At 41.5% G+C, this 22081-nt stretch overlaps 1 protein-coding gene across 5 annotated transcripts in view; it reads right to left on the bottom strand.

The window, feature by feature from the left end:
- The window catches only part of ADIPOR2 (adiponectin receptor 2), a 45081-nt gene that overhangs the window by 13916 nt on the left and 9084 nt on the right, over positions 1-22081 (bottom strand). For 2 of the 5 annotated variants that reach the window (XM_082280764.1, XM_082280766.1), the window contains exon 2: positions 8286-8521. In XM_082280764.1, the coding sequence (XP_082136890.1) occupies positions 8286-8453 (168 nt within the window). In that variant the 5' untranslated portion in view covers positions 8454-8521. Of the gene's footprint in view, positions 1-8285; positions 8522-15007; positions 15128-21635; positions 21654-21900; positions 21965-22081 lie in introns of those variants that run through there. The other 3 variants (XM_082280765.1, XM_082280768.1, XM_082280767.1) reach the window with 3 other exon arrangements.

Raw genomic sequence — 22081 nt, 5'->3', positions numbered from 1 at the left:
GTAAATGCAACATACTTCTCTTGTCTACTACAACAGCTTATCCTTTTCACATAGACTAACAGTTTCTATACTATCACTCTCAAATCTGTTAATAGACATGCTGTTTAATAATGTCCTTACTATGGAAAAGCCTGTCAGAAGTCAATTCATAATTGCAGAAAAAGATTCCAGAAACATTTTTCCCACTTTTCACTAAGTTATGTTCAATGGACTTCAAGCAGTCAAAGCATATTTTCTTGAGGTCTGTAGTTTCTTGATGTCAGTTTGAAGATTTCTAGAAAGTTTCAGAGTTTGCACGTGACTGCTGCTTGCACAGGTGACAAGCAAGTTCTGGTTCATCACTTCAGAAAGTGTCATCAACGTTGTTGATCTGAGTGTGCAAACTAAAACATAAGTTAAATCTGAACAGAGCCACCTTTTACTCTGTAAAAAGTGGCCATCTCCTCCCTCACCCCCATCTGACCAATGCCCATCCCATCCCCCAGCAGAGATCAGCAGCTCCCAACGGGCTCTCCCCAGTTCATACACTGGGCTCAATGTTCCACGCTATGGAATATCCCCTTGGCCAGTTCAGGTCAGCTGCCCTGGCCACGCTCCCTCCCAGCTTCTGGTGCCTCTCCTCACTGGCAGAGCTGGGATGCTGAAAAGTCCTTGACTCAGGGTAAGCACCACTGAGCAACAACTAAACCATCAGTGTGTTATCAATGCTATTCTCATCCTAAATCCAAACCACAGAACTGTACCAGCTGCCAGGGAGAAAATCAGCTATCCCAGTCAAAACTAGGACAATTAGTAACAGCAATAAAACTCTCCTAAACCCCAGAAAGGGCACAAGTTTTCTGTATCAGGGCTTCTTTTCAGACAGAGCCATTACTCAGTTACCCAGGAGCCTAACTGAGCGTGCACATACCTATGTAGTATTAAGCTCTGCAGTTAATGAACTCCCAGGTCTCAAAGGTCAACTGTTTGTCATGCCAAGTCACCACCACGATGTCACCAGTGCCCTAAACCTACCATTGCAGGAATTTTCAAAGTACCACGCAGTCTGTATCTGTTCTGATATTCTTGCTTCCCTCAGCTGCTGACAGACACTCCCCCACTCTCTTCTTGATCTCTGCCCTGACAGAACTCTGTGCTTTGGTAGGAACACAGGCAAGATAGCTCAGAAAAACCAAATGTCTTGATTAACACTGAGTCATGGCATATTATATGACATGGTATTTATACCCTAGTTTCTTCCTAAAACTCAAGTTACAGACATATGTTGCTGCATTTACAATACCACTGTTATCCCCCATATTAAACTGAAGTCACAAAGTCTAGACATGACTCTGAGTTCTTACTCTTGTTTATCTTGATCTCATCAGATGAATGATTAATAGTGCTTAACATGACATTCAAGTCATTTTATGTTCCTTGGGGCAGTGTGCCAGATTCAGTAACTCGAGAGCATTCAGCATAATGGCCAAGATACGTTCAAGGCTATAATATAAAAATGTTATTTTTCTAATCACAGCTCTGTAACATCCTTTTCAGCTGGCCAGATTGCTTTTTTCAGCAGCAACTCCTCTGTGCCCATTCTGTCAACTGACCTTTTATCAACCAGCCTCTTGTAAGGGGGAAGCAGCAATAAGTGCTGCCACACCATCTCTTCTAAAAGCCTGTTGCACATTTTTCAAAATTTCATCAACTTATATTCTTTGTGCTGTAAGAAATTAACCGGAAACGAACAGCACCATAAAACTTTCCTCGACTTCCCCTAACTTCTGCACATACCAAGTTATTTTAAAATAACAGCTCTGTCCTTTAGAATTCACATTCTCCCTGACAAGCTTGTAAACACAGCCACACCACAGTTTCCAAAAGGCTGACTACATCCATCCTCTAAGCAGGGTGTGCAAAGCTGCGTTTGCTGTCACTGGACCAAAACAAGTCTTTCATTAGCACATAAAACCCTTTAGGCCTGTTGGTCAAAATGTCAAGTACTTGAAGGTTCCTGGAGTTTAATGCTTTTCCTTTGTAGGTCACCTTCTTATAAAAGATACAGTCCATTTAATATAGCACTTGAAAACAGCTTTACACAACTGGTCATGGGTGACTGCTTGCTGGCACTCATTAAAAACAAGCACTAACATTCAAAACGCATTTAGCAAATAGTCCTAGGACAAAGTCACATTTTGGTTTCAGCAGCCTTGCTAGAACACTGATTAGAACTAGCTCCCTTCTTAAGTATCTTCAGATGGAAAGGGTCTGTTGAACCTCTGAGCAGCAGCTGCTACTGATTTTCTGTTAATGCCCAGTATTTGACGAGGGCCCAAGGCCTCAATGCCCACATGTCCTCATCAGTACAGTTTGGAGGAGAGCCTGTACAAATTGTCTCTGCTGCAGAAGAGTCTCATGTGCCTTTTTCTGCTCCTCTGCCATTGTCAATCCTGACAGGAGAAAAAGAAAACAAGCATGCTGGGCTTATGGAAAAAGAAATGCTCTGTTACAAAAATAAGCAAAGAGAGATTGAAAGTGTACTCCTGAACTTAACATAGCAGCAGAGTCAATCAATCTGAAACAGTTGGAGGAAGATGCAAGTTAACCCACCAGCACAACACTATTTTTTTCTCTTCTATCACTGTGAAAGGTTGACACACCCCCCCCCACCCCCCGCTGCTGCCCAAATCAGGCAGATATGATCTCCAGGAGAACAAAGGCAAAACCCGTGGAATCCAACCCTTGTCCAGGGAAACTGTTGTGCCAGTGAATTACAAACAGAACTACTCCCTCCCTCTCCTAGTTTCAACACGCAGCACAGCAAGCAATGGTTACAAAACCTGCTGGCAGGCAGCAAACTCTGAGCACCACCACTTCCCCTCCCTCCCAAAGCACGGAAACACTCCACAGTAATGGGACACAGTTGAATCCAGCTGCAACTCAACAGCCTTCACCTAGGACAAATTCCTTGGTAATTCGGCGAGAGTTTTCTGGGAGACAGAGCAGACACAGAGACATGGACATTTCCTACATGTTACCAGCCTTCTGGGCACTGCCTGAGAATGCCTGACTGGGTCACCAGTTTGCCTTTTCTGCAGCCTTTCAAGCTCTCACAGTCTGTTCATAACCCAGGCACATCAACTTCCAGCAAGGGAGGCATCAGCATCTGACCAACTCAGGCCTGTGGAGCCTGGAAACCATCTCCATAAACGTGTCACACTGTCCTCATACTGTCTAAGTGGGAATACTTGGAGATATTCTGCTCTGTGTATCCAAAAATGCTTTACAGTACAAAAAAAAAAAAAAAAACCTACTCTACTCAAGCACTTCAGTGACTAGGAGTCTGAGTAAAATTCACATTACTTCCAGTTCTTAGAACAGCAAGTGAAGGAGAAATGCAGATGTTAAGATCTTTTGATCTGAAGCAAAATGTCAACTCACATGCTTTCAAAGAAATAATATTTCTTCCCAAGAGTTGCAAAAATGGAGGAAAGGAAGAGGTAATAAAGAAATCTACAGAACAACAACATTTGAACACAATCAGCTTTAAAATAAAAGGAAATGTGCTTTGGTGGGACCTCAAACTTGATTTTGCCAGGCCTCTTCCATTCACACTCTACCTATAAAACCTGCAATGCAATGAAGGAAGAAGGCAAATACAGAAGCAAATGCCAACTTTGCAATCATAACCCCAAAGAACCAATAGAAAAACGCCAGATTGAAAAGAAAGCTAAATGGTTTAAACTTGCAAGTAGATCTACAAAGGATGAAATTTCACACCATCAGAATTAACAAATATTAGCTCCAGAAAGACTATTCCTAATACTCAAATGTCTCCCTTTGACCTTCAAGACTTCACCTCAGTCTTTTTCACTCAGCTGGCATGCACCAGAAAGCCAAGCTGACGATTCCATTTATTTACATGCACCCTTCTGCAATACCAAAAAGTATGTCTGTAGTCTGCTTCCGTAGATAACATGTAAACACTTCTGTTACAGAGAAGGCTTTGAGTAAGTCCTAGGATTCAAATTAAAAGCCTTGAGTCATTTGCTCACCCTCAATTACTCTAGAAATTCTCTTTTGTACCTGAAATCCTGTTACATCCTTCTGCCTTCCTCTTTCAAGTCACTTTGGTATTTATGTTCTAGAAAGACTCCTGTAGGTACATGGAGATATCATGAAATTTGTCGGAGGTCAATTAAGTTCTCCTTTGAAAGCCCATACTCCCTTGAGAAGCAATCCAGAGGAGTATTTACCCAAATTTCTTCTGCCCATTCAGATGACTTGAGGGCTACACAGACCTCCTCCCAGAACCTTACTGTAGGTTACCAAACACTTCAAAGCAACAGGTCTCCACTTTATGGGCACATTTTGGTGCCACACAGGACAACTGCACAACGCAGCTCAACTGCATGGAAGATGAAAGCAATCGGCATCCAAGCACGGAAAACCCGATGAGATGACTGAAACAAAGGGAAAGAAAACGGTTCTTTTGTTTACCTCCTGTCACCGACAGGTTTAAGTACAAAAGGAAAGAGTCAAGCACAGGGTTTTGGGCTGCATAAAGAGCCCATTCATCACATTGTAAGAAGTCACATGCATTTGATTGTGTCAGCTTAACAAAGTCACAGCAGGAGAGATTTCTTTAGGAACTATCACTGATGGAATTGCAAAGGCAGTTAAGACACAGAAACTCTGGGACAGGAGAAAGGATGCTGTCCCCAAGGCAAGGCAATCCAGGATGCTACAGGAGGGAAGCACCTGCTGAAAAATGCCTTATCAGCACATAGTGTAAACCAGAAAAAGGAAAAAAGGTTTAAACTGCTGAAGGAATGAGAAGAATTATGCAGCTTGCTTGATCCCTTTCTCATCATCAAATGCTTACCATACAGACAAATGGTTACTATTTCTCCAAATCACAGAAGGCTCACCACTCACCTGCCACTACACTAATTTCATGTTTAAAGATAGCAAGACGTGTATCTAGTCCTTGAAACTGGTACTTGGAAGAGGGGATAATCTGTGGACATTTCTGCACTCTAGGAGAGAACAGAGTTATGGAATAAAACACAGACTAAGAGGTTTGGGTATAAATAGGATATTGATGATGTATGACTTGTATCTTCTCATAGGAATCACTATATAATTGGCAGATCAACAGCACTGGCAGAAGGATGCAGCTGTGTCATTATTATTTTGAATAAGCATGTTCAATATGGCTAGTAATTCTTTGCTACATGTATCTGAATGCTACAATTTACAGGAAGTAAGATCTTTAATTTTTACCTCACAGCTATGCAACCTTCCAGGTAGGTTACTGGTGCCAGGGTCAAAAGCCTCAGAAAAAAAACTTTTAGGAGTAAATCTTATTTCTTAATATTATCTCCATTTTCTTTCCCAAGAAAATGCTTTACTAGTTATGAGGACCAATATTTTGGCCCATCAAAATGAGGAGTACACAGTATATAATGCAAGCTGCGAGGAAGATGGAAAATAATTCTGAACAACATAATGACATGCTTCCATGCTTTCCTCCTTAGAAAAGACTATTAAAATAATTCATCAAAATCAACTACTACCTCTTAAGAGCTCAGACTGCTTACTTCTACAAGTGGAGCAGGAAGTGGATATACAAGTAGGGAAAGGGAAAGGAATCTTGTACAGGAGAGTTTGGAGAAGATTTTATATAAGTAAAGAGCTGCAATGGTGTAAGCAGGGTAATAGGAGGCAGTGGGAAAATAAACAAGGCAATATTATCACAGGATAAAAAGGTACACATTTTTACACTAATACCTCAAGTCTTAGGCCCAGTACATTTTAGAATACATATTTATTATGATAAAAGCTTTTCCTAAGTAGAAGCATTTAATAGCATATTAAATGATGATGGGGGTTCTACCATCAAGACACTACACAGCCCTCATCCACTTCCCTCCTCCAACAAGGAATTGTTACCATCAGCTCCATCGTGGCTGCATTTAGCACTAAACACTGATGCAGTGAGCACTACTTGAGACCTTTTATAAGGCTATGTTTAGCTTGAGTGCCTGAGTACTATTGCCATCTAGCCAAGAACAATATCCTTATATTACTGTTATCTAAACATGAACCTCTTCCAGACCAGAGGAAAACCAGGCTTTTGAACTTATAAGTCATGCTAATGAACTAATAAGTCTCTCTGCTGAGACAGTTGCACAGAGCCAGAATGCACAGCAGAGCAGAAGAGTGAATCCTAGCTGACATTCGAGCAACAGCTGTGCTGAGGCTTACACAAGGCAGAGGAAGATGTATAGCATAACGTTTTTTCCAGATTATTTGGAACACTGCAAAATATCACATAATAAAGGCCATTTGGCAAGCCAATATTGGTACTTTTGACAGCAAAGTGTTTTGGGATGATCCATTAGAAGCATCAATTATTCAGCCTTTTAAGACAAAAAACAATTTAAAGACATCATACTAACAAACCCAAGAAATCACAGAGGACAGGAATAAAAGGGTAAAAAACAATTCAAAAAGGCAGGAGGCCATCTATGGCAGACAAAGTGATACAGATTAAGATAGAACAGCAAGGCCCAAATGGCGAAAACAAATTTCTGTGACAGCACTTTAGAAGACCAGGAAAGAGAAATCAAACATGAGAAAACCAAACATTTGTAGTGAGCCAAAACAAAAAAACCCACAAACTTTTGTTGTATGGATGAAAGCAAAAAACCAAAAAGACAACATGTGCTAAGAATGTCTGAAAGAGGGAATGAAAGTACTTCAATCATTTCATTTCCAAAATGTTAGAATTAAACACTGATTCATCCAGATAAAATTTCTGTGTAGCTAAGCAAATGTACTGAAAGAATTAAAGCACATAACCAATTATAGACTTTTACCTTGGCTATTCTATCCACAGGCAACAGGTAACTCTCATTATTCAACCAGGAAAGTCAGAGGCAAGAATGAAAACAGCCTTCAAAACAGATGATCCCAAAAACACCAACAGATAAACATGTAACTTCAAAATATCTGCTAGCACAACTCAACTTTTCTTTTTCTAACCAGTCTTGGCCAAGGCCTTCCACCTTAAACACGTGCTTCACAACCTTCTACAAAGCAGAAGAAGACTCTGGGTATTTCCCTTGTCATGGTACTGAGAATGTCCTAGAGAAGTCACAGCAGTACAGCTGCGAGCGCCTTGGCTTGGCTTACTAGACATGAATACCAACCCTGACTTCTCATTACAAGAATGCACAGAACTAAATTCTGTAAGGGCTCCAACTCATCAAGCTGAGAAGGCAAATACCAGCTCTCGTGTCAGCTGATCCATGACGGGGGGCCATGCACACACCCAGAATTTGTGGCAAATGCAATTACAGCCACAGCCCAACATACATTAAGTAGCACCGGCATGTGTTTGCTGCTGGCTAAAACCACACAGTTGCTGTGACTGAGCTGATACAGTAAACTCATTACTCCATGATAAACTGGACAGTGAGTCTAAGACAAAGGCCTCTTCCACTTAACTATGCTGATATCTACCTGAATATATCCTGGGAGAAGTATTAATTACATTTCTGGAACTGTCTAACCAGAAGGTACTTTTGTCCAGTGCTTAGACATTGTCTTTGTAGAACACCTGATTAAGCTGCAGATGCCTTTCTGCATGTTGTGGCTGCTAAAATTTCCAAAGGTTCATGCACCAAAAATTTATAAACACTGCCACTGGCTTAGAAAATGTGTGAGGCACCAACTGCTAAAGGCTGGGAGAGTGTCTGAGGCAAGCAACACAAGGTGCTTCCCCATCCTTTTGCTCTTCCTTGTGAGTCTGTTACTGGCTGTTGTCTGAGATAGGATATCGTGCATTGTTTAGTCTAATTCCAGCAGGAATGCTTGCAAACAGATCTTTCTGTCCTAATCATCAGAAAGATATCAATTAGCCAAGGTTCTGATTATATGCAGCCGGAGTCAATACTTCTCCTTTCACCTATAATTAATTGAAAATTACAGAACAAAAATATTTTTGTATGAGCAGCATCTCAGCAGAGAACAAACCAATACAAATCCCATTTCTTTGCGGAAAAAATAAAAACAGAAAAGCTGGTAAAACTAGTTATGCCCAGTCTTGTCACCCAAGTTCCCATACATTCAACTGCATACTTCTGGAATCTTCCTGGTATTATTACAGTTATTTAGCAGGCATTAAAAGGTTGTAGGCTCATGGTCCACATTTCTGAAAGCTATTTAAAATGCTGAAGCACTTATGTCAAAACTCATTTTTCCTATCAAGCCTAACAGGCAATCATATGACTTACATTTTCCTGATCAGAAGACAGTGGTGGCTCCACTAGAAGAAGGCTCTCCTGAGAGCTGTCCTCTTCAAAGGTTGCCTGTGTTGTTGCAGTGTCAGACATGTGTCCTTTTCTGAGCCGTAGACCTGGCTCTGGAGAACCAGCATTATCGAGTTCCGTTAGCTCATTCATGAGATGCTGGAAGCCTTCTCAAATATTCTCTTTCTTATTGGTTCAGTTTGGCTGATTATGCCTTGGCTCTGAAAGACAAATGGTTTGTGTAACTCAACTGAAGTTGAAAAGAAGAGTGCAAAAGTTGGCTGGAAGAAGAGCTTGCTTACGAGCTACCAAACAGCTACAACAACTGCTTTTATATGTGCCCAAACTCCCACCAGATCAATTACACAGATTTCTACACTGCTGGATAATGAATTCTCATCCTGAGACCACTAACAGTTTCATACCCTAACACAAGTGAAACACAACTCTGAAGGATGATAGAAAAGTGAGCTTCATAAAACAGTAAATCTACAAAACCACAGCAAATTTTTATGAATTATTTCTACAAAGTTGCAAGCACCAGGCTGTAAATACTATTTAGAAATAATCTACTTATCACAAGTACTCCACAATTATTGTATTTTTTGCAGGTATGAAGCTCATACCCAAGCTCAGTTATCCAGTCTAGGTTTCACCAAAACTAGGACATTAAGTACTGGTTATAGCAATCAAGCAAAGCTCAAGCAGAGCTCAAGCAGCAACTAATTTTAAACAGACTGCAAGGAGGGCAGTAGCACACAGAGCAGTTATGCTTCCCTTGCTTGAATTAACACGGTCACAATCACTGCCAGGAACGGGTTTGTACCTTTACTTGTGCAAGGAATTAGAGCACACAAATTTAAACACTGTTCATTTTATCTGAGCCATCAGAAACAGGTAAATCCCCCAGAAAACAATAACCATGATTTCTACTCAGAAAAGTAATGGTATTTTACACTTACAACACTGCAAAAAGGATTCAGGGTAAATTTAACTCAAAATGCTAAAGATTTGATCAAATTTACAGAAATTTGGTGACAACTGTTAATCTGAGCCCTCATCCAAGAGTATTATTGGTCACATTTGTTTTGTACATCACTGTGTGGTGTCACTTCAGCAGCCAGTTAAGAGATACCTGTTTGACACTGGTAGCCTTGGGAGGCACAATCTCCAGAGAACAATCTGAGTGCCACAAAGCATCAGAATGTATTATGAGAATGAAGCCACAGCTGAGGCTTCAGAATCACTCTGAATGACAATCTATTCATTTTGCACTAATCACTTGGTGTCATTCTTATTACTGTAGCACCTAAGTACTCAGATGTTACTAACACATAACTACATTAAGACAACCCATCTAACAAGTTTTAACTTGCCAGTATGCATAATTAAATTGGAATTTTAGTGGCCAATAAATGATGCTGAAATTTGTCATAATGTAGGAGGGAAAATTAAAAATATAAGATAGGGAATTGATATTGGCAGTTTTGTAATAAAATGTCACCTCCAAAAAGCCAATAAATAATGTATTCTGTCCTTACAGGAACTCATTTCATTTACATATGATCACTACAAGGTAATTCTCAGCTCTGACAAATGGGCTATAGGTAATTTTGCTGCAGCAGTTTGTAATATTATATCCCCTCAGCTGCCTGGCAATCCTCAGAGGAGAGAGCTGCTAATGAGCAGGTAACAGACTCTGCAGAACTAAATGATACCAAGTTGTCCGATTTCAGTATGGCACACTGCTTTAATCACCCAAGATGGTAAGGTGACAATCTGACAGTAGAGCAGATGGCATCCCCACCTTCCTGCTACCTTCACTACAGGGTCAGCAACCTCCATCTGAGAAGCAACATCTAAAACAGCCACAGCTGTTTACTTGGTAAACACAAGGGCCACAGGAGAATTAAGATGAAGTTTAGCAACATTACACAGGAAGCTCAATGAAGAAGTTGAGCAAGTAGATTTTAAGAGCAGGAACAAATATTTAGAAAGCCAGAGAACTGAAATCTTGACTGTTTTTGTCGTATTTCAAGCAGCCAATTCACAATTCTATTTTTATGCAAGAAACATGAAGGCATAATCACACTGCCATTTGGCAAAACTGATGTAAGAAAGAAAAGAGTATGCAACAACAACTACAGCTTGAAACTAAGCTAACAGGCACCTTAATCTAAAAGGCAGCCTGTAAGAGACTCATTTCAGTACAGCACTATGCTGGTTTTGGCTGGGATAGAGCTAATTTTCTTCCCAAGTAACCATCACATGTGATGGAGCCTGTCTTTCCTGGAGATGGCTGAACACCTGCCTGCCCGTGGGAAGTGGTGAATGAATTCCTTGGTTTGCTTTGCTTGTATCCACAACTTTTGCTTTACTTACTGAACTGTCTTTATCTGAACCCACAGGTTCTCTCTTTTACTCTTAGGATTCTCTCCCCCATCCCAGCGGGGCAGAGTGAGCAAGCAGCTGTGCGGGGCTTAGCTGCCCGCTGGGGTTAGACCACAACAAGTACACTGAACCAATTTGAAACCGTAGCTAAAACCAGAAAAACGCAAGTAAGCAGAGCAGCTGTTTATAAACAACAGTTACACACAGGCACACCCCCCTACCTGCTATTCCACACTTTTCAAACAGGTAGTCAGTACTAACAGCCCTAGCTCGTTCCACAGATTGGGCAATTTCATGAGACGTTTAACCAGCAAGCTTTACTGGTTCTTCTTTCTGCCAGATTTAAGCAATAGCACTGCCCCTGTGTGCTGCATTACCACTATATTGCCTAATGGCCTGTCCTTACATCACCTCTGTGACATTGTGGGAGCAATGCTCTGGGATGAAGTACAGCCACACAACACGCTGAACCACATTTGGCCGAGATGCTTGCGAAAGGCTCTGCTAATACAAGATACAGGAATGCCAAGAGACTTTTACATCAGACCTTGAGGATTTACTGCACGAGCACTCGCTGCCAAGCATTCACTAAGGTTAAAAATAAAAGATGCATTTCACCTCCAGCGAGTCAGATTTGCCTTCAGCAGTAGAGCTGGTCTTCAGAGCTCTGCAGGAATAGAGGTTGTTGTTTCTTGAAAATACAGTGGGATTGTTCAGTGAACTAAGATGTTTCCATGTCATTCATGCAGGATCCTCTTAGTGCTAAATATGCTTGCCCTAAATGAGCATGCAAAGGTAAGCAAGATAAAAGCTAATCCAAAAGCATCTCTACTGGGTCTTAGTTCTTTTTAAAAATGTACTACAACAGCAAGAAATACATGACTGAATGCAACAGGAAGGTGCCAACACAGAAGTGCTAATAGCCTGAAATATCTGTTCACAGGTGAAAGAAAGCAGTGAAGACTATGAACAGGAAAGGCATAGGTGGTCTTTAAGTTCTATCTTAAAGTTTCTATGACTCACAGCTCAGTGAACAATGACCTCTTCTTAAGAAATTAGGAAGTCTAAGTATGGTCAGTAGCAGCGGTTAGAAGACGATGGTTGAAACACTGTGAGGAGACTTACTGCCCCATTCTAAGATTGCACAGTTCACAAAAACAAAAACTAGAAAAAAGAAATCTATAGAACACCTGAGGTCTTGGAAAATATTGCTTTGTGTTTCATTGAGATGATAAATCCCATAAATAAAGTCCTTCAACATTTTTTGTTGCATGCAAATTAAAGGTTTCATTAAAATTAGCTTCCATTTAAAGAGGAAGTTGCCATTATGACTTAAAATCTACTTAATGATTGCATACATAATATCAGCATGTAGATGAATCAGTGAGTTCCTGCTGTGCTTAAAATAAGCTGAGAAAAGCATCTACAGAGTTTGGTCTGTTGGGTTTTTTAATACAGAAAACTTCTAGATGCTCTGTCAGCTTTTAGAAAGGACTTAGCAGTTTAACAGAAGCAGAGTTCTAAACACAGCCTATAAACACAAAACGAGGCACTCCTTCAGCCAACTCTGTGTGCTGCTGCCTTGCCACACACCCCCTAGAGCAGCCTCAGCTGCCCCCTCCAGCCCGGTCAGCAGTGGCCAACCCCACACGAGGACAGTCAGTGCCAGCCTGAGGCTCAGCCCTGCCATCTTTCCAAACAGAACTAGCAGGCAGTGTTATTCCAGCACTCACTGCCACTGTGCAATGGCACAGGAGTCAACACCCACAACTACGGCATATTTAGGACACTCTTTCACTCCTTGATACGGAAAGACTAGTTACACAAACTTAAGCACCACAGGATAATGCTATTATTCTCTATATGACACTCCCTAGGATAAGCAGCACAGCCCTTCTAACCTCCCAGAATTCACCTGGCACAAGGACTGATTTACTGCCTAGGCTAAACCATGACACATGGTAGTAAAACAAAGCAAACGCATTAACAGTAGTGTTTGTAATTAAATTTAAAAGATCTGTCACTCCCTTTTTAGGACACAACACAGCCTGGATGGTCAGACTACCTCCCACTACCCCTAAGCAAAGCAATCTCTCCAGTACTCCACTCTCATCAGTTATGTTCTTTCCTGTAAGCAGCACAAGAATGATCCTCAGGAGGTATTTAATTCTGCCTGTAGGAAAATGAAAATTCTTCTCCCTACACTCCCCTCTCATCTGCCTTTCTGACAGAAACTTTCCTGTGCAGGTAGGCAATGGCATCCACTGTATGCTGTTTCCTTGATAATCCTCTTCCAAAGCATCCATTAAAGCAGCACAATGTATACACAGTGGATGGTTCTTCCTAAGATTAGCTCATTCCCTCTAACAGAACTTATCAAAAGAACAAAAGACTATCGTGAAAATTTCAGGCTACACATTTCTCAGGATATTCATTAATGCTTAATGTTTAATGAAGGGCTTGAGTGCCCAAAAAATTTTGTAAGAGATGCTGTATCAGTCTACAAACTTTGCCTTGCCAGTGTCCACGTGCCATGGCAGCTACAACCGTGCCAGTGGAAGGGCAAAGCTGATCGAACAGTGAGACTTTATCAAATCCCCAGCGGTTTAGGCAAGGCCTCAGGAATAGAATAGGCACAATTCCATTCCCAGAACTGTCAGCACAGGCACAAATGGCAGAGCACTTCCACTACAACCCATGGACAGACTGACTGGGATAAGAACACAGCTTACACAGGGCGATGGGGAATTTTGTGCCTATGAAACAGTTGATTCTGGCTACCTTGAGCAAAACAAGGCATAGTGATTGAAATGCACTTTTCTTGGCACATTGTATTTCTAGTACTATCCCCTGGTAGGGAGCTTCTGTCACAAGTAGTCCCTCACAAATAGTACAGTAAGGCCAACTTGAAATACAGGATTTTTATCTTTTTTTTTTTTTTTTTTTTTTTTTTATTTAACAGTCTTTCAACCATTGAGCTGTCATTTTCAATTCAGGAGTTAAACATTCACAGTTAACATTCCAAATATTCTCTAAAGCTACAGTCAAAAACAAAGCAAACAAGGGTATGTATAAACAGGAGGAGAAGGAAATTCTCACAGAAGACTTTGTTTTCTCAATGTACCCTAAAGGAAAAGCACGAATCAGGCTGTAAAAATTCTTTGGAGGTCATCTTTAACAATGAGGAGCCATGAGGAAGTAATCCAACACCTCTTTTCTTGATGTAATTTCCCTAGATAAAGAGGCATCTACAAAACAAAGATTAGACTCCCGCAGAGGGTCAGTGGCCAAAAAGCTGTCTTTGTAACTTGTAAACTGTCACTGGACGCTTCAGCCTAAGCTATTTCACAGCAGGCTGCAGAGGCAAACAATCAAGCACATTCTGATGCATTTGGATGCAAAGAAAGGGAACAAGCCAGCAGCCTGCCTGCATTATCGAAATGCTTCCCTTTCAGAGGATCCCATTACATTGTTACATTTGTCCAATTTGTACTGCAAATTGGACCCCAGTTTTTTAACTGGGTTAAGAGTTATGTCAGAGGCTGGCCCACCCCCAGAGCACGGTGTCCGGTCCTTACAGACTGGATGACTGCTGTAAATCGGTTCTACTCTTCAATAAACCAAAACCAAGTGAATTGTCACAAAAGCAGTACAAAACTAAGAACAGAAGTTCAAGTTCTTTTCACATTACATTCCACAAATATCCACAGCCCAGACCTGGAAAACCTGCTTTTGGTTCACTTTTCATTAAATGGCTGTTTCTCCAAGTGAAAAACATTCCATCTTTTGCCTTTTAATGATTTTATTTCTGTGGCATGCTACTCACACCAACTTGCTTCATGGCTGCCAACAACAAAAAGATGCAGTTCTTTTATGTTAGTAACACTTGGGATCACAGATTGCCTAGAAGTGAAAGACTGAAATTAAACATCACTTTTCTTTTAAGTGAAAATTCAGAATACATACTTTTAGCTACTGCCTCAAGGACATCCAATTCACAAAACTGTTGGGTGAAGATGAAGAAACCAAAGTATTTGGAGCAGGCACTAAAATCCAGAGCTAGACCGTGAAACTGAGGTTACATTCCTTTAACCCCTCTACAGAGAGAATCTTTGCATGGGAATGTAAAGGGCACCAAGACAGCAGCAATCCAGAGACAAATATTCCCCTACCCTTCCTCCTAGGAAGCCTGTGTTTCAATCTCTAAAAACTGAATCAAGATCTTTTACAGATCAAGAAAATGCTCCAAGGCCCGGAGCAACTGTACAAAAACAAACGCTGCAGCCCTGCTTTGAAAACCAAAGAGGAATACGCACATTTCAGGCTGCAAACTTCCACCGGCAAATCCTTAGGACAGCTGCTTTCAGTGCTCCTTACTGGCCTGCTTGGAGACCTCTTTATTTAGATGCCACCGCTGTGCAGATTTAAGGCCTGGCTGGTGCCCAGAGGGGGCAGCTCCACTTTCCCCTGTTTGGGCAATGAACAGCTCCACTTCTCACAGCTGCCCACCCCAGAGGCACTCTGATATTTGTCACAAGCCCTTCCAGGTGACAGCGTGGAAAACCATTAACCAGGGGAGGGGAATGAGATCATCATTTGCCCCGTAAAACACAAATGCCGTCGAACGCATAAAGTGCACTGGCTCAACGCACTATCGGGGAAGCAGCGTGGACAACGTGACAAAGAGCAGTACCCCAGCCCCAAAGGTTTAACTCTACATATATTATAGGCAGAATTTTCCTAACCTAATGAAAGCCTGGCAGTTATCTGTTGGCCCTAACCTTTAATCGTTATATATGTACACACTGTGGCCTTTACCATGACCTGTCGACCAGGGCAGACCACACCTGGCACAGCAAACCAGACACCTTACCAAGGTCCCTACTTTTAATAGAGCTCACAGGATTCGGAGGCCAGGTTGTAAAAAGCTGACACTCTTCCCAGTTTTTGGAAGCACCTGCTCTCTAGTTTTACTAATAATCTTGATAAGCTTTACACATGAGGTTGTGAGCTTGCTCATCAGTGTTTTGTTTTGTGTCTGACAGGCTTGGTCTACAGAATATCTGCATTCCCATATTAGTAAAAAAATAAGAACAAAGTGAAGTTACTGCTTCAGCTGCCCTCAGCAATGGCATTTCTTCAGCTGAAAGCAGCACATCCTCTCCTCAAAAGCCATGATGTTGTTTTGTCACAAGTCAGACAACTAAAAAGCTGCTACTTTTCTGGACCAAAAATTCTACAAGAACATTTTGGAAATAACATCCACAGCATTGTATCAGTCTAGGATCAAAAAGCGGTGCATCATCTTTCAGATTCCTTCTTAACCACCAAAATTCACGGAAAAGAAGCAGATCCACCATAACTAGGACTGCATCTAATTTATGCCAATTAGAAGCAGATTTAGTCAAGTGGCTGAAGTTCCACGTAAGACCGGGTAAAGCTACTTATTAATTACTTATTTTAACTTCCTTAATGCAATGGCCAGAGAATAATTTCAGTTTTAAAAGACAAATATTATTGAGAGTTAAGAAAAGCTGATGTGAACATTAGTCTCCTCTACATTTAGTGCCACTCCTTCAGACACAAATATCTTTTGTGGTAACATAGTTCAAAATCATCTTGACTTCTGAACCAAGACCAAAGACACTGATATCATAAGACAACACTGACACAATTTAAAAGTAGAAATGTTAAGTTAATCTTTTACTTTCTACTGTCCTGTGACTAAGGAGAGATTTCAAAACACCCACAGTCTACTTATGAGAATATACTGCTAAAATGAAGTGGGGATGTAGCTTGAACTCAAAACACATCTGCAGGTCCTAGACCAAGACACTCACACAAAACATCATCTTGCTGTGGTTTGTTTGACCAAAATACTTTTTGCTAGTACCACTGTGCTCCCCACAGAGGTTTTTGCTGCAGTCTGTGGTCTAACCAGTACAGCGATACCAGTGTAAATTCTAAGTTTGAAACAGCTTAAGATCATAAACATGCCTCATGTTCATTTACAGGTAATCAGGAAGCATTTTGTGAATATGCACCTTAGATGTTTTCCACAACTTGGCACTACTTACTGGTGCATTCAGATAACCACGGGGGGGGTGATGGGGGTGTGTGTATGTGATCCACATCACTTTCAACTCAAAAAACCCCCCTCAAAACCAGAAAAGTCCCCCAAACACACAATGGAGTTGAGGGTAAAAAAATGCTGTAAATGAGCTGGGCAATGAGGAGCACCTACCTTCTAGATACTTCCAGTGCAAAAAAAATACTGTGTCCCTACTTTGGAGCATGTAATTGCCATCCACCCTTTGGTAACAGAGCTACACTGCTTGCTAAGTACAACGGGGACTGGCTGTAACATTGGATTAATGACAATCAGCACCATTACAGGAAAATAAAGATTATTTTTTCTGGCAAACTATTTACAGAAGATAATTTACAACATAAAATACCAGCAACAGCAGATTAAGCAACAAATTCCTCGAGGGAAACAGACACAATGCTTACACTTACAAAAATCTCTTATTACAAAACAGGAATAAAGGCTAAGTTTCACATAAACAGAATAAGTTGAAGCCAGAGCTCCAGGTTGTCTTTATCATGGGTAAAATACAGCATTTACTCTAATTATGAAATTCACAAAAGGAAACACAGCATTATGTGAAGCATTTACAGTAAGCAGTGATGGATGTGTACCACAGTTAAGCACTACTGACTACCCTCTCACCTACACAGATCCCCACATGGCAAGGTAAGATACAAAAGATAGGATTTATCCAGGATCATTTACTCCTGCTCCAGAGCCTGGAGTCACAAGAGGGTCTGCCACACCCTTCCTAGACTTGCAAGGGACATGCAGGGATCTGGGGACATTGAACGAGGGGAAAATCAACAACGTGCAACCCCATACACGCAGCACTGCCAGTGCCAGCAGGAGCCCACGTGCTCCGTATCGAGCCGCAAGGCCAGCACTGAGGTTTATCACATTTCCTCTGTCACAACTTCATCTTTTATGCAGTTTAGCTGTGACAGGAGCTTTTCTAACTGCCCAGATGCCATTGACTTTTGCTTACCTTGGTGTGATACAACCTCTAGTTATACTCCACAGAAAGAGGAATTTTCAGCGATGTTGAGAAATACCGGCCTAGCGTGACAACAGTGGAGAGGCAGGATGCAGCACACAGGAGGACAGGCATGGGATACGAGACAGGACACAGCCTTGCCACATGGAGACCCCACAGCTAAAGAACTCATTAAAGGACAGTTAAAAAAGGCAGGCCTGTAGCCTAAAGCCGGCTTTAGGGGTAACAAAGAAATTGTAACTAACATACATAAGGGACACTGTATATAGTAAATTCAGACATAACCTGGAGCTTTAGACCAATGAAGAAAGAAAAGAGGAATAAAAGCATATTAGCAAAGATACCAAGGAAACTCAAGTGGATCCTGGAGGGAGGAAGAAGAAACAGGGAACAGCAACATCACACCCCTCCCAACAAATGATTCCTAGGGCTGACAACCTCCATTACCCTCTCCAGCAGTCCAAAGCTGCTGACCTAAAGACCCAGAGCAGCAATGGAAGGGTGAAAACAAATCACAGAGAAGGGACAGAAACCAAAAAGTCCGTGTGCTACAGTTTTAGCTGCGTTTGGTAACATTTTCGTGGATGTAACTGCCACATTCTTCTTAGAATCATTAGGGAGACGTTCATAAAGAAAAACTGAGTCACACTGCTAAAATTTCCATTGTACCAACAATAAGTTCTTGGCCTTACTTGCATGCATGTTACTTTTATAAACAGCCACATGCACAAGGGGTACTTCCTCTTTACCATAAAGAACATAACAACAAAGGAGAAGGAATGCAAGACTCCATCCATGGTTGTCTTTACAGTGTTATAGGAAAATTACAATAGAGTAACAAGGTCTGAAACAGCCCCAGGAAAAGCAACCGAATGGGCCACCTGAACTGGTAACATTCTCTGCCCAGAGAGGGAACTGCTGGAGTGACCTGTCAGTGTTGTTCTGTACCTTAAGGGCCTTTCATACACATACACACTCTCCTACAACAGCACCTGAACACAAAACAGTGAGCCAGGCACTCACTGTCTGTGCTTTCTGTTTGCAGAAAGAATCTGCAGACATCATAGAAGACATTCCATTTCTTTAAGAAACCCTAAGAACAGGAAGGAAACATGGCCGAGTCAATAAGCCCTCACAATCTTAAGAGTAGGAAGGGCAGGAATTTCAGTTGATTTCCTGGACAAGGGCCCAGACAGGAGGAACACGAGCAGAAGGCAAGAACTGGGTCAGCAAACTACTGAATAGTTATTTGTCCTAGTTTTCAAATACTTACTGAAGGTACTCTTGCCCTAGCCCAACTGCATCTATAAGGGGTATTAAGACATGGAGAACTAAGACAGATACAACTGCTCTGAAAAGAAGAAAAAAATACCTTAGGCTGACACAACACCTACTGTCCATGGAGTTAGCAAATAAAGGATCTCATTCTAGGATAAGTTTATTCTCTCTCTGTAAGAAAAATAAGCTATCAAATATAATTTTGATGTGAAGACAAACTACCATATCCACAGTTGTGACCAAGATGCAACACAGCTCTTTAGATTTACCCGATGTGCACAGACAGACAGAAGACACAGGCCAAGCTTCTCAGCAGAGACTGAGTGCTACATATAGAAGCCAGCCACTAATTCGTATGCCAAAGATGTACTCAGCTGAGTTCTCCAGCTGAGAACTCCATACAGGGGGTCAGACCTGAACAGAGCCTTCCCCACTTGTATCCCTAGGTACACTATTATGGAAAGCATGAAAGGTTCTTCCAGTATTGACAGCACAGTAGTGGCAGATATGATTTTGGAAAACAAAGTAGACACTGACAGGCTGTAAGTCCTAAGGAAAGTCAATAACCAGCGCCGTGAATTTAATACATTAGAAAAAGCAGAAGGAAAACCTTGGAGGACCATTGACCTGCCCAGATAACCAGGCAAGTCCTGACTTACGTAGATAAGCAAGCAGCTGGCAGTTAAGTAAACAAGTAAGAAGTAAAACAAGCCTTGAATTTATGAAATACAAAATCTAGTATCTACCTTTAATATATGCTAGTTAATCTGTAATAGTTCGTAAGTTTTACATCACATTTTACACATGTACTAAATTATTTGAGAGAAGGTTTCCTTTGTGATAGGAAAGCAAGCTTTATGTAAAACCAGAGGTGACCACTCAAAATTGCAGTTAAGATTTCAACACAGCACAAGGGTTCCTAATCTTTGTGTCTACAACAACACCACCCCAAACAGCGAGAAAGTGAAGATACCAACCACTGCCCATCAACCAAGGCAAGGCCACACAGAGTTAGCAGATCACGTTAGGCGACCTCAAACACAAAAAAGTCGTTTTTGACACAGCAATAGGTAAACCTTGGAACTTCTTGTTACAGGATAAGGATCCACAGGGAAAATGGACAAACATACAGGGTAAATCCATCAAAGGGTATTAAGCACATGAAGCCACCTTTAGCTCAAGAAACCCCTGAATACCAGGGTGCATTTATGTCATGTAGCTTGCACATTCATGGTTTGAAGCTATTTTCTTCCTTAGGGGATGGACATCCTCACTAAAAACTCACTAAAAGAGTTCTCTCTGAGGAAGGACAGCAAAGGGCCTAATGCACAGAAACTAAATACAACAGGAAGGAAGTAAAATTATTATGAGACAGAAGACAAAAAACTCCACAGAAGAAAGGATAAGGGTTGAAACAAAATTTCCTAGGGATACCAGGCAAAGCACCCAAAGAATACCAATAGTTCCCCAAAGGCATCCAAGAAGCCAGTAGGCACTACCCTGAGAGGCTCTGGCCAGCAACTTATGTAAGAGGACAAGGGGACAGAAAAACCCTGTGGCTGCCAAGTTTCTTTCTTCTCCCCTGAATGGTCAGCTTGGCTGGGACTGGTAGGTGGTCCTGCAACTTGGCCAGGCTGCAGACTCAGAGGGTATAACTAGAAAGGTCAGGGACAAAGCACAGTCAAAGGCTCAGTTAGAGGTGCTGCAAGCTGGCACATTTGGCACACGCACGTCAGGATTTCATCCTGCAGCCAGGGACACATCAAGTGAACCGTGCCGTGAACACGGTCGGGGCACAGCTCTCACACTCCCCCCCACCTCAGCTCTACTGACACACACAGCCTGCTGAGCACAACCAGCCCAAAGCTTCTTGGCCTCTCTCCTTCAAGGAGGTCTTGTCACTTTGTGCATGGGTGACACACAGGGGCAAGAAAATTGAGCAAGTGAAGTACAAGAACACAAAGAGGTTTCAACAGCAGGGCTTGGAGGCACACGGGTGGGTATCACACAGCCTGCTTGGATTACACACAAGAGGGTGCTCAGAGAGTCTCAGGGGGCAGAAGCCTAAGCAGCAACTCCACAATGAAGGCAGAATCCTGATCCAGGGGAAGTTTTACTAGTTTATAGTTTACTAGTTATAGCTATCCTGGAATTTCAAGTTTCGATGGAATTAACTTGCTTTTTTCCAGAGACTTAAAGAAATCAAAGCACTCAGTGTGCCCCAGTTTTTTTTTCTTACATACAGATTAGATAAAATCTGTTAACTATGACTTTTAATTTCTTTCAGGGATAGTGTTTAAACTGACACACAGCAATTTAATACCACTGATTTCCAATGACAAAAGTCAGAACAGTAAGAGCAAATGGAAAAGAAAAAACTAAGCAAAAATACCCAACCCCATGCATAAAGCACCCCCCCCAAAACTCACAAAACTGAAAAATAAACAAAACAAACCCTTCAAAAAAACCCCAATCCTATTAATTCCTTGATTCATTGCTACAGTTTTCCTCCTGAAGAGAAAAAGAATGACATCTTCCGGTCCTGTCTCTGACTGATTTGTATTCTCCTGAACCTCACCTCAACAAGCAACTTCAATTTGGAAGCCCCACTTGTCACACTGTCAGTCACCTTGTTGCAGAAACATTCAAATTTCTGAGAAATACAGCAGAGAACAATGAAACAAACAGGTCTTGTACCTTCCACATGGAGTAACACACAGCAGTTATCTTAACCCATGCAATAATTTTCCCCAACACACAAAGTACTCCTAGCTCTAATTTATTACTGCTCTCTGACAAACAGCTGTGCTACAAATGAGGAAGCACAGATCAATTTCTCTCACCTCAGATTCCTCATTGGTTCTTGATGTTTGTATTCAAGCTTGGAAAGGTTACAGTCCAAGACTCCTACAAGAAAGATGTCTAATCAACATGAAGGCTGTTTCTCCGAGAAAACTAAAAACTAGATAATATATTTATACAGAGAGGGAAAAAAATCCAAGGAGTCTGTGTCCTACGCAGCAG

The sequence above is a fragment of the Coloeus monedula genome (assembly GCF_965178545.1).
Source record: "Coloeus monedula genome assembly, chromosome: 4".
NCBI classification, from domain to species: Eukaryota; Metazoa; Chordata; class Aves; order Passeriformes; family Corvidae; genus Coloeus; species Coloeus monedula.
Note: the sequence above shows the minus strand (reverse complement) of the source record. Positions and strands in the feature narration are given on the sequence as shown.